The 16,704-nt window shown below is 41.9% G+C and overlaps 1 protein-coding gene across 1 annotated transcript; it reads left to right on the plus strand.

The window, feature by feature from the left end:
- Positions 1-8,064: 8,064 nt before the first annotated feature.
- Positions 8,065-16,377, plus strand: C3AR1 (complement C3a receptor 1). The gene is made up of 2 exons (XM_049625046.1): positions 8,065-8,422; positions 13,753-16,377. The coding sequence occupies exon 2, from the start codon at positions 13,763-13,765 to the stop codon at positions 15,188-15,190; it is 1,428 nt and encodes a 475-aa protein (XP_049481003.1). The 5' UTR covers positions 8,065-8,422; positions 13,753-13,762; the 3' UTR covers positions 15,191-16,377.
- The last annotated feature ends 327 nt before the right edge of the window (positions 16,378-16,704 follow it).

The raw sequence follows: 16,704 nt of genomic DNA on the forward strand, positions 1-16,704 counted from the left end.
CATACACTGAGGTTCATGGGTGGCTCAGTCAGTTAAGCATCGGACTCTTGATTTCAGCTTATGTCATGATTTTACATGCATTGACAGCACAGAGCCTGCGTGGGATTTTTCTCTCCCTCTCTCTCTCTCTCTCTCTCTCTCTGCTCCTCGCCAGCGCTCTCTCTCTCTCTCTCTCTCTCTCTCAAAATAAATAAATACACATTTAAAAAAATTTTTTTAAAAACACGATGTACGCCGAATAAGATGTCTTTCAACAGAAACACATATAAAACAAGTTTATGCAGTTGGCCCTTGAACAACACAGGTTTGAACTGGGCAGTTCTACTTGTACATGGCTTTTTAAAAAAATAATAATAAATACAGGACAGTACTATAAATTTATTTTCTCTTTCGTATGATTATCTTTTTTTTTAATTTTTTTTTTAACGTTTATTTATTTTTGAGACAGAGACAGAGCATGAACGGGGGAGGGTCAGAGACAGAGGGAGACACAGAATCAGAAGCAGGCTCCAGGCTCTGAGCCGTCAGCCCAGAGCCCGACGTCGGGCTCGAAATCACGGACCTCGAGATCGTGACCTGAGCTGAAGTCGGACGCTTAACCGACTGAGCCACCCAGGCGCCCCTCGTATGATTATCTTAATAACGTGTTATTTTCTCTTGCTTACTTCATTGTAAGAATACAGCATATAATACCTATACAAAATGTGTGTTAGTCTCCTGCTAATTCGCAAGGCTTCTGGTCAATGGTAGACTATTAGTAGGTAAGTCTAGAGAGAGTCAAAAGTTATATATGGATTTTTGACTGTGTGAGGGGTCGGCACCCCTAACCTCCATGCTATTCAACGATCAACTGTATAGGGATCTGTTGACCAAAATACTGTGACCAGATGACAGACTGTAAATCTGCATTCATTTCCCCAAGCAGCAATCGTTCTGTATCTGCTAATTCAGTGTTCTTGGCCACTCTATACAGCATAAATTACCACTAATACCAAAAGAATAGAGCATTCACAAGGGAACATGGTGGCCAAGAGGAGGGGTTCTGGAGGCCAGCTGTCTGGTTCTAGTTCTGCCATTTACACAGTAGTGTGAACGTGGGTAACTCCTCAGCCTCTTTGCAACTCAGTGTCCTTTTTGACAGTGAGATACTAGTATTAGGATCTTTCACATCACTGGGGAGTGCTGGTGCTTAGCACAGTGTTGGTAGATGTGTTCTCAGTGTGTAAGGTCTTACTATTATCGATACCGATCTACGTTTGAGATAAGAATTCTCATGTTTGTTTAGGTAAAGATAAGCATTGACGCATTTATTTTCAGTAGATCAGTAGTTCTGCTGCTTCACAGCAGAGAACATAATAACTAAAGGGGACTTACTATTCTGACATCATTTTTTCCTTAATGGCAGGCAAAAGTGGTGAGTACATAAGGAGCACTGTATCTGAAATGGCTATGTGTGATACTGTGATTTATAATAAGAAATATATATCCTGATCTCTGCCCCCAGTTCCTTACACAGAGCTGCTAAAACCCTTGTAAATTCCTAAGTGGGAAGAGCATTGGGAGCGTTTGTTCTAGGAGTGCTTGGGTGGCTCAGGCAGTTAAGCCTCCACTTCGGCTCAGGGCATGATTTCGGAGCTCGTGGGTTCGAGCCCTGCACCGGGCTCTGTGCTGACAGCACGGAGCCTGGAGCCTGCTTTGGATTCTGTGTCTCCCTCTCTCCGCCCCTCCCCTGCTCACACTCTGTCTCTAGGTCTCAAAAATAAATAAACTATATAAAAAAAAAAAAAAAAAAAAAAAAAAAAAGAGCATTTGTTCTGTATGTTTGGTCTTTGAACCTGATTCCTGACACAGGGGTCCTGAAATTCTTGTAATCTCTTGGGTGATAGAGGTGTCTTGGGTTCTTATGAGGCAGCTCTGGGTGGGCTCCCGGATAGCTCCTGGATGAGGGCTCCGGAAAGACCGAGCCATGGTTAGAAGCTTGAAATGTTCAGCCCCATTCCCCATTTTCTCGAGAAGGTAAAAGAGTGGGAGAAGGCATTAATAATTGATCTTGCCTAGGTGAGGAAGACTCCATAAAAATCCGCAAAGTATGAGGTTCAAAGAGTTACCAGGGTGGTGAACACATCCACACTGGGAGGGCTCTAGTAAGTAATGGAATCCAAGGGGGAGAAGGTCATGGGAACGTCCGACTCATAGCCAAGAGGGACAGAAGTTGTGGGTAACCTGGGGACCTACTACTTGGGATTGGCACCCGAAGCGAAGCGCAGTCTTGCGGGACTCGGTCCTTGATCTGCGGGATGCGATACTATCCAGGTAGACAGCTGGAGTTAAACTGACACCGGCTGGCCTCACAGAATGGTTTGGTTGTGGGAAGAAAAATAAAACCCACAAGTGTGGTGGCCAGACGTGTCAGAAGTGAAATGTCGGCTGTATGAAAATAAAGGAGACACGCAAAAGATGGAGAATTGGGTTTTTTCCCCTCTACGGAGGGGAACGCTGGGTGGTTTCCCAACTCAGTAGCGCCACCTTCTGTCCCCTGCATCCTAGTGAAAACGAAATGGGGAAGAAAAGAGAAAGAAGAAAGGAAATGGAGAAGACATTTTCTAAGTAATGCACAAGTAGGATAACTAACCTACAAAATCCACCAAAATTTACTCACAAAATTGTGTAGAGACCTGTGTACCCCACAAGTGTCCTGAGTCCTGTCCCCACCAGAAAAAGTCCCTATGGTTTCTCATCAGATTAGATAAGCACAAACGGAAAGGCTTGCCCCCATGTCCACTTTCAGTTCATGGAATTAAAGTCACAGAGGGTGTTCTTGAAAAATGCAGCTGCACTCAGTTTACTTCCCTTTCAATCTCCCTTCCTTGGCTCTCCTCGGTACATACTATAATAGAATATTAATAACCAATAGGGCTGCCTGGCTGGCTCAGTAAGAAAAACATGAGACTCTTGATCTTGGGGTGGTGAGTTTGAACCTCATGTTGGGTGTAGAGATTACTTAAGTAAATAAAACTTAAAAAAAAAGAAAATTAATAACCGGTAAATCAATAAAATATTTAATTTTCTTTAAGTCACTCAGATTTGAGTGACTTACCATGTCAAATCTGGCTGACTTCTTTCAAGATCCATGACTATGTGCATCAAATATTTGTTATATTGATGCGATAAACTGGTTTTTTGTTTTGTTTTGTTTACTTGTCAACTGAATTGTTTTCATTTCTGGGTGACTTTGTTCTTCAAATTGTATTCCTACTTGGTTTTATTATAACTATGTGCATAATTTGTCAGTTATACTAGAGGAAGAAGAGAGTACATCTAATCTACATCCTTAAGGGCCAAAGGTTAGGGTTTGATTTGGCAGAAAGGACATGACTTAACAATCAGAAAAGAACATTCTGTAAATTATTTGTTACACGTCCAAGATGGGAGAATGGCTGTGATATAATAGACGATTAGAAGCCATGTGATTTTTTTTGGCATAATAATCGCTAACATTTATTGAGAGCTTATGTGCGTGTATTAATTTATTCCTAACAATCCTACAGAGTACAAGGAATATTCCCCCAATGGGTCATTGCGCAGCCAGTAAAGTACAGACCATTGTAGGTACTTCAAACAGGGTATTTGATATAAGGACTTGGTTACAAAAGTGTCAGAAGGAGTAGAGGAATCAAAAGGGAGAAAATGATGTAACCGCAGGAGACGGAATTCCCTAGAATTGGAAGAGAAACACGGAGAAGGGTGTTACAAGAATGGGCAAGTGTGCACTTGTCTTTGAGGCTGAGGGCTCTTGGTGCTGCTTAGCAGGAATGTAGGAACTGACAGGCCTGAGACTGCTGCAAGAACCAATAATCCCGCTAGAGCCCACGGCTGCCAGCAGCTGCCACAGCCAGCCTCCCACCTCTCATCTCCATTGCCGAAATCACCAGAGTTGTCTCCTGCTAGGGTGGCCACAATTTAAATGATTCCACTTTTAATCTCTTTCCGTGTGTGTATGATATATATATTGATATATATATATATATATATATATATGGTTTTAATATGTATTCTATTGTGCAATTTTTGTCCTTTTACCTTTAAAATAGGTTTGCAATATCGGGCGCTTGGTTGCCTCAGCTCGTGGGGCACGCAGCTCTTGACCTCTGCGTCATGAGTTCGAGCCCCACATCGGGCTTAGAGATTACTTAATAAATAAATACGTAAATAAATAAATAATAAAATAGACTTGCAGTCGTTGCGAACAAACTAAGTTCCAGAATTAAATCTGATTCCCTTCACTTTTCACCGTCCATTAGCACACGAGCATGCCCCTCCGGCAGAGCCTATCCAGAACTCCACCCGAGAGAAGGTCTATAGAATGTGGTTCCCAGGCTTCCAACAGAGAGATCATAAGGAAGGATGGGAATGGGCTTAAGTCTCGATAGATAAAACCTGACACAATCCCTGTTTTGCAGGTGAGGAAATGAAATCACAGAGTTTAAATCATTTCTGTACAGTCACATAATTAAGTGGCAGAGCTGGGATTCAAACTGTTTTCATCAAAGTCCTTAAGGACAGAAACTTTGTTGTATTTTGATTTTTAATTCTCTCAGACAAAACAGGCTAGAGATTCTATGACTCCAAAATGTTCAATTTGGCCAGGTGAGTACAAATTGCCATCACCGAAGACGTAGAATTATCAGCAGCTCATAGAAGGTTTTAATATGACTGACTTTGAAATATACATTCAAAACTTCATTCTTTCTAAAGAATGCATCTAATCTCTGCTTACATGTTTATAATCAGATATGTAAAAGAAACAAAACAGAAGATCACCGCATAAATCTCCCCAAATTTTCCACATTATACCACAAGAACCATGTGGTAAGGGACAGACATGTTATAAGAAGGGACAGACATCATCCAAAAACAGGAGTACTATTTACAAGATGTTTTCAGTAATTTTCTTCCCGATCTGAAAATCTAAGGAATACAACTGGAAGTTCTCTAATTGGTTTTAATTGCTTTATAATCTTTAGAAAGGCAGGAGTCGAGGGGTGCCTAGGTGGCTCAGTCGGTTGAGCATCCGACTCTTGATTTCTGCTCAGGTCGTGATCTCACAGTTCGCGGGTTTGAGCCCCACATCAGGTTCTGCATTGACAGTGTGGAGACTGCTTGGGATTCTCTCTCTGCCCTTCCCCGGCTCGCGTGTGTACACGCGAACTCTCGCTCTCTTTCAAAGATAACAAATAAATATTTAAAAAATTAAAAGTCAACATCCTTTTCAACTATTCCTTCCTTCATTCGTTGGTGCCCCAAACATATGTTATACCAAGCACGTAGCAGGTACTGGAGATAGAAACAAAGTCATGGTCTAGTAGGGAAGTAAGACAGACAAATTATTTTTTTCTACGCTACTGGCACCTATAACATTTCTACCCATCTTTAAAGTTCAGCTCAAGTGCTACCTTTTTCAGGGCATCATCTTTCTCTTTGCTTCAAGAATTAGCCTTTCTCTCTTCCATGTTTACAGGGCAAATTGGGAATCTCCTAGCAGCCCTTAGTATGTAATAATTACGTAACTCTCTCCTTGCTTCTGTTTCACCTAGTGCAAAAGCATAGTGTCTATAGTAGGAACAGGGTAGTGTTTGATACTGAACTTAATGATAAAGACCTCACCTTTTGCAAATGGAAAAAAAAAAACTCTCACCACTGTTGGTGGGAGTGTAAATTGATGGAATCTCTTTAATGGGAAATTATATATCTTTCAAAAATGTAAATGCACAAACTCAGCTTTAACAATTATAACTCTGGTAACCTATTCTACAGAAATATTCATAGATGTGTAAAATAAAAGAGTATTCGTTGGAGCATTGTTTATAACCGCTTTAAAATTTCATGGGGCGCCTGGGTGGCTCAGTCGGTTAAGCGTCCGACTTCGGCTCAGGTCATGATCTCACACTCTGTGAGTTCAAGCCCCGCATGGGGCTGTGTGCTGACAGCTCAGAGCCTGGAGCCTGTTTCGGATTCTGTGTCTCCCTCTCTCTCTGACCCTCCCCCATTCATGCTCTGTCTCTCTCTGTCTCAAAAATAAATAAACGTTAAAAAAAATTAAAATACTCCTTTAAAACAATAATAAAATAAAATTTCATAAAAACAGAATATCCATCAACAGAGGAATAATTGATTAACTGGGATAATATGGAGCAAATTAAAAAGCATGATGTGGATTACTATGTCCTGATACGAAAAGATAAATAGAAAAAGCAGAATAAGACACATGTGCAATGAAATTGCACTTATATAAATGAAAGAGATTACCACTAGGGAGTGAATATAGGATAACTGGATGTTCTGGAAATTTTGGTTTCCATTTTAATCCTTCTATATTTAGAGGGTTTTTTTTGTTTTGTTTTTTGTTTTTTTTGTCATGGGAATGAATTATCTTAAGTATATATGTGTGTGTGTATATACACATACACACATATATATATGTATATATACATACATACACTTGTGATAATACTATCTGTTGTATGCTTAGTATTTGTGCTTTCTGAATACCTTCATTATTCAACGTTTCCAAATACTAGATCAAAAAACAATATAATTAATAGAATTACATGCACTAACATGGAAATATGTTCTGCTATATTGTTAAGCAAAAAAGCAGGTCATAAAATCACATGGAAATTATGATCCCATCTTTGTTTGAAACTACCTTTTTAGGGGCGCCTGGGTGGCTCAGTCGGTTGAGCGTCCGACTTCAGCTCAGGTCACAATCTCGCGGTCTGTGAGTTCGAGCCCCACGTCGGGCTCGGGGCTGATGGCTCAGAGCCTGGAGCCTGCTTCCGATTCTGTGTCTCCCTCTCTCTCTGCCCCTCCCCCGTTCATGCTCTGTCTCTCTCTGTCTCAAAAATAAAAAAAATAATAATTAAAAAAAAATGAAACTACCTTTTTATTTTTATTTCTTAAAGATTTGATTTTTAAGTAATCTCTATACCCAACATGGGGCTTGAATTCACAACCCCAAGATCAAGAGTTGCATGCTCTATCCACTGAGCCAGCCAGGCATCCCTGAAACCACCATTTAAAAGATACGTGTTATGGGGCACCTAGGTGGCTCAGTCAGTTAAGCGTCTGACTCTTGACTTCGGTTTAGCTCACAATCCCAGGGTTGTGGGACCAAGCCGGAGTTGGGTTCCGTGCTGAGCGTGGAGCCTGCTTGAGGTTCTCTCTTTCCTTCTGCTTCCGCTCTTCTGCCCCGCTCGTGCGTGCTCTCTCTCAAATATACATAAATACATTAATTACTTATTTAATTAATTAATTAATTAATTAAATTCCATGGTGATTTCTCTGCAAACAGGAGGAGGAGCAGATACGGTTTGGACAATAAGTTGATTAATATGGACTGAAGCCTTTACCATAGGCAAGAGTGTTCAAATACATTTGACCCAAATGAACTTTATTTCACATGCATATGCGTAAAGGAATAACGTGAGCGAGAATTCTTTCCAGTGTATACTTCAAGCAGGAATCATTGCGCGAGGTCCCGCTTCAATCTTCTGCATTCCTTCCTGATGAAACGATCCAATTGACGGACTCTTCTGCCCATTCCCAATACCGGAAGCACTCTCCCACGCCCCCCCTGCCTCTCTCCTTTTGCTCCATTTACACACTCTAAACAGCATGCCGGCTTCTGGTGTCTATAGAAGTCTTTAAGGACCTGCCCAGCTCTTACTTCTACCTTAAGACTTTCCAGGATTGCCCCAGACTAAATATACCCTTCCCTGTTATTTTCTACTATTCTACTTCTACTGGTATCTCTGCCGTTATAGTCTGGGTTGTATTACAGTTTTGTAGTGTATGGGTGCGTATTCCTACCAGATTGTGAATCTCTCAAGATTAGGGCATAGCTCAATCTAACTTCGGTATGGCTTGCTTCTTTCCACATGTTAAGCATTTAAGGGATGCTGTTTGAGAGCGTTAAGGGATGCCGTGCGGGGCGTTCGTCCCAACTACTCCTCACCTCCACCCTCACAGATGGCAGGGCCATTTTAGTGCGTTTCTAAAGCACAAGCCCAAACCTACAAAGCAAGAAGCTGATTACAGAAGTACTTCCCTCTTTAGCCGTATTCTGTCCCACAGAAATCATCTGAGAAGTATGCCCTCCCACTTCCGTTCTTTTACTCTCCTTATCTGAGACATTCATACATGACTCACTTTGAAACTCATCCTCCAAAGTCAAATAGGAGTCAAAAGTGAGGAATTCCGTCTATCGTCATCAAAAACGAAGAGAGAGGGGAAAGAGGAATGGTTCAGCAAGTTTCCTAAATATACTTCATAACTTGATTGTGGGTAAGAGTGAAGACCAGACTGGACGTGTGGGGACCTCCAGGCTGGTGCTGAAACCTTCATCTACCCTCTCAGGTTTTTGGTAAGAAAAGCTTACATCCACCTGGTCCCTGGTGCTTGTTTTCCTTGTTACGGATAATGGTTTGAGGGTCGTTATCCTCTCCCTCCCCCCCCCCCCATTCCTTCCCCAGCTTGTATTGCTTTTGTTTTATCCCCACATCCACCTCTCTTTCTCTAAATATCCCACATTCTATTTATTTTTCTTCTTATAGTTTCATTCTAGAACTAATAGTGAATTTTCATACAATTTTTTCTCTCTTAAATTGGCTATCTTTCTCTTTTTGAACTATGATTCCAGCTTTCCAAATCAATGGTTTTGTTTCTCAAATCAGTGACCTATTTTTTCTTTATGTATATATATATATTTTTTTTTTTTCATTCCACTTTCTCTTTTTTTTCTTTTATTCTTTGGCTTATTCCTTATTGTTACCGACTGTCATCCTATCACTAGTATTTGATTCTGGAATCTGCTTTCTCTCCCTATCATAATTGACTTTTAGCTTCAGGATTTCCTTTATCTTTTTAAATACTTTCAGCCAATTCAGTATTGAAAATTAAAAAGAAGAAAGGAAAGAAAGAAAGGAGCTCTACCAATCTTAAATGCAGAGGTATTTTTCAGTCAAAGCACTTGGAGAAATGTAAAAAGTTATCTTGTTCTGAAATACTTTTTTTTTTTTTTTAATGTTTATTCATTTCTGAGAGACAGAGAGAGAAAAAGAGCAGGGGAGGGGCAGAGAGAGAGGGAGTCACAGAATCCGAAGCAGGCTCCAGGCTCCAAGCTGTCAGCACAGAGCCCGATGCGGGACTGGAATCCACGAACCATGAGATCATGACCCGAGCCAAAGTCGGACATTTCACCGGCTGAGCCACCCAGCCGCCCCTCTTTTCAGTCTTTATTATTTCAGTTGGTGCAGTTCTCCATACCTTTCCCTTTATTAGCAATACCAAAGACTTTTTAGTTCTGTGATTTTCTCTAGTAAAAGGAGTATTGGTGTGAAAGGCATTGGTCCTAAAATCTCAGAACCCTCCTAGTTGTGAATGTGTGAAAGTCAGCTAATTTGCTGAGTGTCAGCGTCAAAAACTGCAAAATAAAACTAGAGACAAGGAAAGATGATTACTAAGTTTCCCTTGAGCCCTAGCTTTCTCTGATTCCACCCTTCTCTCAATATTTTATGGATCTCCGCATTAATATGTGTGTTGGAGTAGGACCCCAGACCAGGGTACCTGCCGTGCACAGCAGGGAAGGAAGGGCTCCTGATGGGACTTGAATATTGTGTGGGTAAGGCTACAGAGAGGGGAATGAGAATCACTTCTTCTTTTTTATTATTTTGTTGACTCAGTTATTTTAACTTCTGCTAATCATGGAAGGCCCTATGAAAACATCTGGTTAAGTCAGCAGAATGACTCCGAAGCCACAAAATTATTTTGGGACTCTATGAAAGGAAACATAAAATGCTATTGCAGCCAGTAAGAACCGGGAACTGGAAAACCAAAGGGAAGTTAGAAGAGACAGCGTCTTTAATGGGTTAATGGATATGAATAAGAATTTTAAATTTAGTTGGAAAAAAAAAAAAGTAAACCCCCAAATGAACATCCATCCACTGAAGTAATTTTTGACCTTTAGGTCATCATATAAGGCATTGTGCTAAATTCTGTAGAATGAGTACTTAGGAAGAGGGTTCATCTTTACCATCATGAGATTTAAGGCCAGCATAATAGATAAGACAGCCACGATAATAATTATAATACAAGACAAAATGTATCATTGCACAGATAATATGAAAGGAGATTCAACATACACGCATACACGCACAAATTTAAGAGGCTGAAGAATTAATTTCTGTTTGAGACTGTAAGAGAAGGTTTCAAGGAAGAATAATATTTGAGCTTGTTTTTGAAGAATGCCTAGGATTTCAACAGATAGAGATTAAGGATGCAAGACGGAGGAGGTTAAGGTTAAGGGTATAATTCCAGACAGAAGTAAACAACATGAGCCAGCATAGTGAGTTGTTCAGGAAAGCCGTAAGATAGGGTACATTTATGAGTCTTCAGAATTAAGGGAGAGTAATGTCACAGAGGTCAAGAGAATGGACTGGTGGATGAAAACAGAATAAGATGTTGCGATTTGTTCTTTCTTTCTTTCTTTCTTTCTTTCTTTCTTTCTTTCATTCTTTATGTGGAGGGAGGGGCAGAGTGAGAGAGAAAGAGGGAACTTTAAGCAGGTTCCACACTCAGCTCGGAGCCCTACGCAGAGCTCAATCCCACAACCCTGGGATCATGATCTGAGTCGAAATCAAGAATTGGATGCTCAACCGACTGAGCCACCCAGGCCCGCCTGGATTTGTTATTTATATGTAATTTTAGCATAGCGATGGGGCAGAAGACAAATTAGAAAAGGTAAAAAATGAATGGTGGGAACAACAGACCCTGAAACAAGCTAGTCTCCTTGAAAAAGAGAAACTGCTAAAAAAAAGAGACTTGTGAAACATAACATCCTGGGACACCGGGGTGGCTCAGTCAGTTAACCAGCTCTTGTTTTTGGCTCAGGTTATGATCTCACGGTTCGTGAGTTCGAGCCCCACATTGAGTTCTGTGCTGACAGTTCTCTCTCACCTTCTCCCACTCTCCCTGCCCCTCCCCCACTCGCGTGCACACGCATGTACTCTCTCTCTCTCAATTCAAACCTCTCGTCCTAATGCAAAGTGTGATCCTAGATTGGCCATAACTGTGGACAAATCAGCTATCGAAGGTATTTTGGGAATGATTGGAAAAACACTGGCTAAAGACTAAACATTCCTTAAGGTACAGTCTTACTGTATGATATGGAGACTAGCTGAAAAAAAAAGAAAGCAGTTTATAAAACAATATGCATGCCAGTTGATAGCAACATTATTCACAACAGCGAAAAGGTGAGAGCACTTCACATCAAGAGATGAATGGATAAATAAAATGTGGTGTTTACATAAAATGGAATATTATTTAGCCTTGAAAAGGAAAGAAATTCTGACACATGCTACAACATGGATCAGCCTTGAGAACATCATGCTGAGTGAAATAAACCAGACACCAAAAGACAAATGCCCAGTAGTCAAATACATAGTAACAGAAAGTAGAATGGTGTTTTGCCAGGGTCTGGGGGAAGAGGGAAGTGGGGAATTGTTGTCTAATGGGTGTAGAGTTTCAGTTTTACTAGATGAAAAAGTTCTAGAGAGTGATTGCACAATAATGTGAATATACTCCACGCTGCTGAACTTTATACTTAAAAATGGTTGGGGCGCCTGGGTGGCTCAGTCGGTTAAGCATCCGACTTCAGCTCAGGTCACGATCTCGCGGTCCGTGAGTTCGAGCCCCGCGTCGGGCTCTGGGCTGATGGCTCAGAGCCTGGAGCCTGCTTCCGATTCTGTGCCTCCCTCTCTCTCTGCCCCTCCCCCATTCATGCTCTGTCTCTCTCTGTCTCAAAAATAAATAAACGTTAAAAAAAAAAAATTAAAAAAAAATGGTTAAACAGGGGCACCTAGATGGCTCAGTTGATTGCGTGTCTAACTCTTGATTTCAGCTTGGGCCATCATCTCACGTTCATAGGGATGAGCCTAAGTCGGGCTCGGCACTCACAGCATGGAGCCTGCTTCGGATTTTCTCTCTTCCTCTCTCTCTACCCCTCCCCCACTCTCTCTCTCTCTCTCTCTCTCTGCAAATAAATAAACTTAAAAAAAATGTTAATCTTTAAAAAAGTGGTTACAATGGTAGATTTTGCATTATGAGTATTTTAACACAATTTTAAAAACTGGGGGGGGGGGGGGGGGGGGGGGGGGGGGGCGCCTTGGGTGGCTCAGTCAGTCAAGCTTCCGACTTCAGCTCAGGTCACGATCTCACAGTTCTTGGGTTTGAGACCCACATCCGGCTCTGTGCTGACAGCTTAGAGCCTGGAGCCTGCTTCTGATTCTGTGTCTCCCTCTCTCTCCGCTCCCTGCCCCCCCACTCACACTCTGCCTCTCTCTCTCTCTCTCTCAAAAATAAACATTAAAAAATTTTTTTGAGAAAAAAATGCATACATATATACACATATACATATACATATGTGTATATATGTGTGCATATTTTTTGTTAATCAAAATTTGACAAAATTAGATCATTCCGTGCATATTAAAATTTTTTTTCTCAAAAATACATATGTGTATATATGTATGCATATTTATGATTATACATTAAAAAAACTAACAAACAAGACAGAAATGATGGGTGAGGAGGAAATCAATGCAGAGAGGGTAAACAACTCTTGAGAAATTTGAAAGCAAAAAGGGAAAGATGAGGTATCTAAAGACATAACTGAATCCACTGCACCTTTTTTGTGGCGGTGAGTCCTTCAAAGATCTGGTAGAGGGAATGGATGGAACTTCAACCCTCAAAGAAATGAGAATATGCTAAGTTAAAATCTTAACGTGGTGATGGAGCTTCACATTTGACGTGGTGATGGAGCTTCACAAAGCCCTTTCATGGATATAAAGCTGGGAACCTCTGGTCTAGAAGTTATTGTTTGTTGGGGCGCCTGGTGGCTCAGTCAGTAGAGCGTCTGACTTCGGCTCAGGTCACGATCTCATGGTTTGTAGGTTCAAGTTCTGTGTCGGGCTCTGTGCTGACAGCTTGGAGCCTGTTTCGGATTCTGTGTCTCCCTCTCTCTGACCCTCCCCCGTTCATGCTCTGTCTCTCTCTGTCTCAAAAATAAATAAACGTTAAAAAAAAAATTAAATTGATACAGTAGATTCTAATTGTCACAGATGTTTTTGTGTGGTCCAGTGTGAAGTCAAGGAATACAAACTAGGGGGGTCTGGGTGGCTCGGTAGGCCGAGCATCCAATTCTTGATTTCGGCTCAGGTCATGATCCCAGGGTCATGGGATCAAGCCCCATGTTGGGCTCCACTCAGAGCATGAAGCCCACTTAAGATTCTCTCGCTCTCCCCTGCCCCCCTGACCCTCGTATGCGTGCTCTCTCTCAAAAAAAAAAAAAAAAATTAAGAAAGAACACAAACTAAAACAGTGTGAGGACTTTTGTAGTTCATAATGGGGGAATGTTATAATCCCAAGCATATGCTTTTTTAACATTTTATTTATTTTTGAGACAGGGAGAGACAGAGCATGAACGGGGGAGAGTCAGAAAGAGAGGGAGACACAGACTGAAACAGGCTCCAGGCTCTGAGCTGTCAGCACAGAGCCTGACTCGGGGCTCGAACTCACAGACCGTGAGATCATGACCTGAGCCGAAGTCGGACGCTTAACCGACTGAGCCACCCAGGCGCCCCAAGCATATGCTTTTTTAAAACAGTAGTTTTAATATTTTTGTTTATATTTTTCTAGAAGTTCAGCAATGGAGTCTTTCTCTGCTGAGACCAATTCAACTGACCTACCCTCACAGCCCTGGTATGAACCCCAAATAATTCTCTCCATGGTCATTCTCAGCCTCACCTTCTTACTGGGATTGCCAGGCAACGGGCTGGTGCTGTGGGTGGCTGGCCTAAAGATGCAGCGGACAGTGAACACAGTTTGGTTTCTCCATCTCACGCTGGCGGACTTCCTCTGTTGCCTCTCCTTGCCCTTCTCCCTGGCTCACTTGGCTCTCCAAGGACACTGGCCCTATGGCTGGCTCCTCTGTAAGCTCATCCCCTCCATCATTGTCCTCAACATGTTTGCCAGTGTCTTCCTGCTGACTGTCATTAGCCTGGATCGTTGCCTTTTGGTACTCAAGCCAATCTGGTGCCAGAATCACCGCAATGTGGGGACAGCCTTCACTATCTGTGGATGTATATGGGTGATGGCTTTTGTAATGTGCATACCTGTGTTCATGTACCGGGAAACATTCACTGTAGGCAACCATGATATGTGTGGCTATGATCTTGGCTTCTACGGCTCATTAGATTATTCAGACTTCACCATTGATCTACTGGAAAATGGATCTCTTGACAACTCCATCGTTCAGCTGCCTGGAGAAATGGATGCAAGGCTGCAGTCTTTCTCTGAACGAACCAATGATCTGCCTTGGACAGCCACCACTATCTTCCATTCTCAAACATTTCAAAGACCTTCTCGACAGTCACTCCCTATAGATCCAGCTAATTTATCTAGTCAACCTCCATATGATAACTTATTTAAGCCTGCGAATGAAGTCTCACCTATAGTCCCCAGTGGGTTTCCCATTGAAGATCACAGAGCTAACCCACTCGATTTAGAGCTTTACTCTGACTCTTCCAGCAATTCCTCAGACTTGTATGAGCTATTCCAAGATTTCCAGGGTGATTATTTAGGCCAGTTTTCATATAACAATCAAGTACTAACCCCCCGGGGGGCAGTAACCATCACCAGACTAGTGGTAGGTTTCCTTCTGCCCTCTTTTGTCATGGTGGCCTGTTACAGCCTCATTATCTTCCGCATGCGACGGGGCCGCTTCACCAAGACTCGGATCAAAACCTTGAAAGTGGCCATGGCTGTGGTGATTGTCTTCTGCATCTGCTGGGCTCCATACCACATTGTTGGGGTCCTATCATTGTTTTTTGACCCAGAAACTCCCCTTGGAGAAGCTCTGCTGTCTTGGGACCACGTGTGCATCGCTCTCGCGTCGGCCAATAGTTGCTTTAATCCCTTCCTCTATGCCCTCCTAGGAAAAGATTTTAGGAAGAAAGCAAGGCAGTCGATGAAGGGCATTCTGGAGGCAGCTTTCAGTGAAGACCTCACACACTCTACCAGCTGTCCCCAAAGCAAAGTTTTTACGGAAAGAAATAGTATCAGTACATCTGTGTGAAAATATGGAGCGGTTGACCCCAGCAGAGGTTCTTAGGTATTCACCCAGTGTGCCATTTTCTAAAACAATAAGGGATATTGTGAGTAGGGGATTTCAGAAACCATCAAAGAATCAATCCAGAGGTTCTCAAAGTATGAGCCCAGGCTAGGGGCATCCTCATCACCTGGAAACTTGCTAGAATCTCCAAGAAACTTGCTGAACCAGAATGTCTGAGGGTGGGGCTCCAGAAAGTGTTTTAACAAGCTCTCTTGTTTCTAATGAATGCTAAACTTGAGAATTGTAAAAATTAGTCTATTTCTATCCCAACCGAAGCTAAATGAAACCAATGAGAAACTAGTCTGTTTCAAAATAATTTTTCCATCATGAAATTTTTTTTTATCGTTATTTATTTTTGAGAGAGAGGGAGAGAGAGAGAGCATGAGCAGGGGAGAAGCAGAGAGAGAGGGAAACACAGTATCTGAAGCAGGCTCCAGGCTCTGAGCTGTCAGCACAGAGCCTGATGTGGGGCTCGAACTCATGAACCGTGAGATCATGACCTGAGCCGAAGTTGGATACTCAATTGACTGAGCCACCCAGGCGCCCCAAATTTTTTTTAGTATTGTCTGAATCCCTCCCCACCAGATTCAATTTAAAACCATTCCATCTAGTCTTACCTGAGTGAAAGATGATCATTTATTTATGGCTCTGTTGTGGTGGTGGTGATATTTTTAAATGAAAAGAAGGTACAAAAAGAAAGAAAAAGTCTATGAAAACAAGCAGTTATGAGACTGAGTCTGGAAGCAGAGTACAATGTCAGATGCTTGCTATGTGCAATACTTCTGGATATAGGACATGGGAATTCCAATGGGAATTCCAAATTTCCATTATTCCAATTAAATAGGCATCTACTGTGTAAGGACAGGCTGCTAAGGCATCTGAAAACTTCCTCACGAAATGGCACGTGAGCTGTGGTTTGTGGAGTTTTCTATTTGTTTACTCAGTCTGCCTACTGAGAGAACCATCTCTCTTCCATTAGAGTTTTCTTAAACTCTATTCCCTTAATCGCACCCTACCCTGGCCTCTAAATCGTCTTCCATATTAGACTTTGTGCATCTAATAACCTCTAATTTCATAAGAGTCAAACTTGAAACTTGCTTGAAACTAATGCTTGAAACTAATACCCTCAACACCCACCCCCCCCCCCCCCCCCACAGTCGTTTCAAGTGAAAAGGGAAAGAGGGTAGAGGACAGAGCAGCAATCCTTGAATTCATTGCCTGATGACTGAGTACCCCCCCCGGGAAGACCATCACACTTTGGAAAGCATGGCTACAGGTGTAGATCATTCACCGGATGTGTATCTTGGGGCTTTTTAAAATTATTCTTTATCTTTTCCAAAGTAATACATGCACATAGTTTAAACAGCATTCCCAGCTTATACTGAAATGTAAGAAGTTTCCTGCCCCACTCCGCGGAACCAATCCCTCCTCCTACACCCATCTCCCAGAAATAACACTTGTAGCAATTTTAGATGTTT

Source organism: Panthera uncia, chromosome B4 (genome assembly GCF_023721935.1).
Source record: "Panthera uncia isolate 11264 chromosome B4, Puncia_PCG_1.0, whole genome shotgun sequence".
Classification (NCBI taxonomy): Eukaryota; Metazoa; Chordata; class Mammalia; order Carnivora; family Felidae; genus Panthera; species Panthera uncia.

Bases quoted from the DNA above. Each gene is read 5' to 3' on its own strand.
- C3AR1 (XM_049625046.1), top strand. From the start codon at position 13,763: ATGGAGTCTTTCTCTGCTGAGACCAATTCAACTGACCTACCCTCACAG.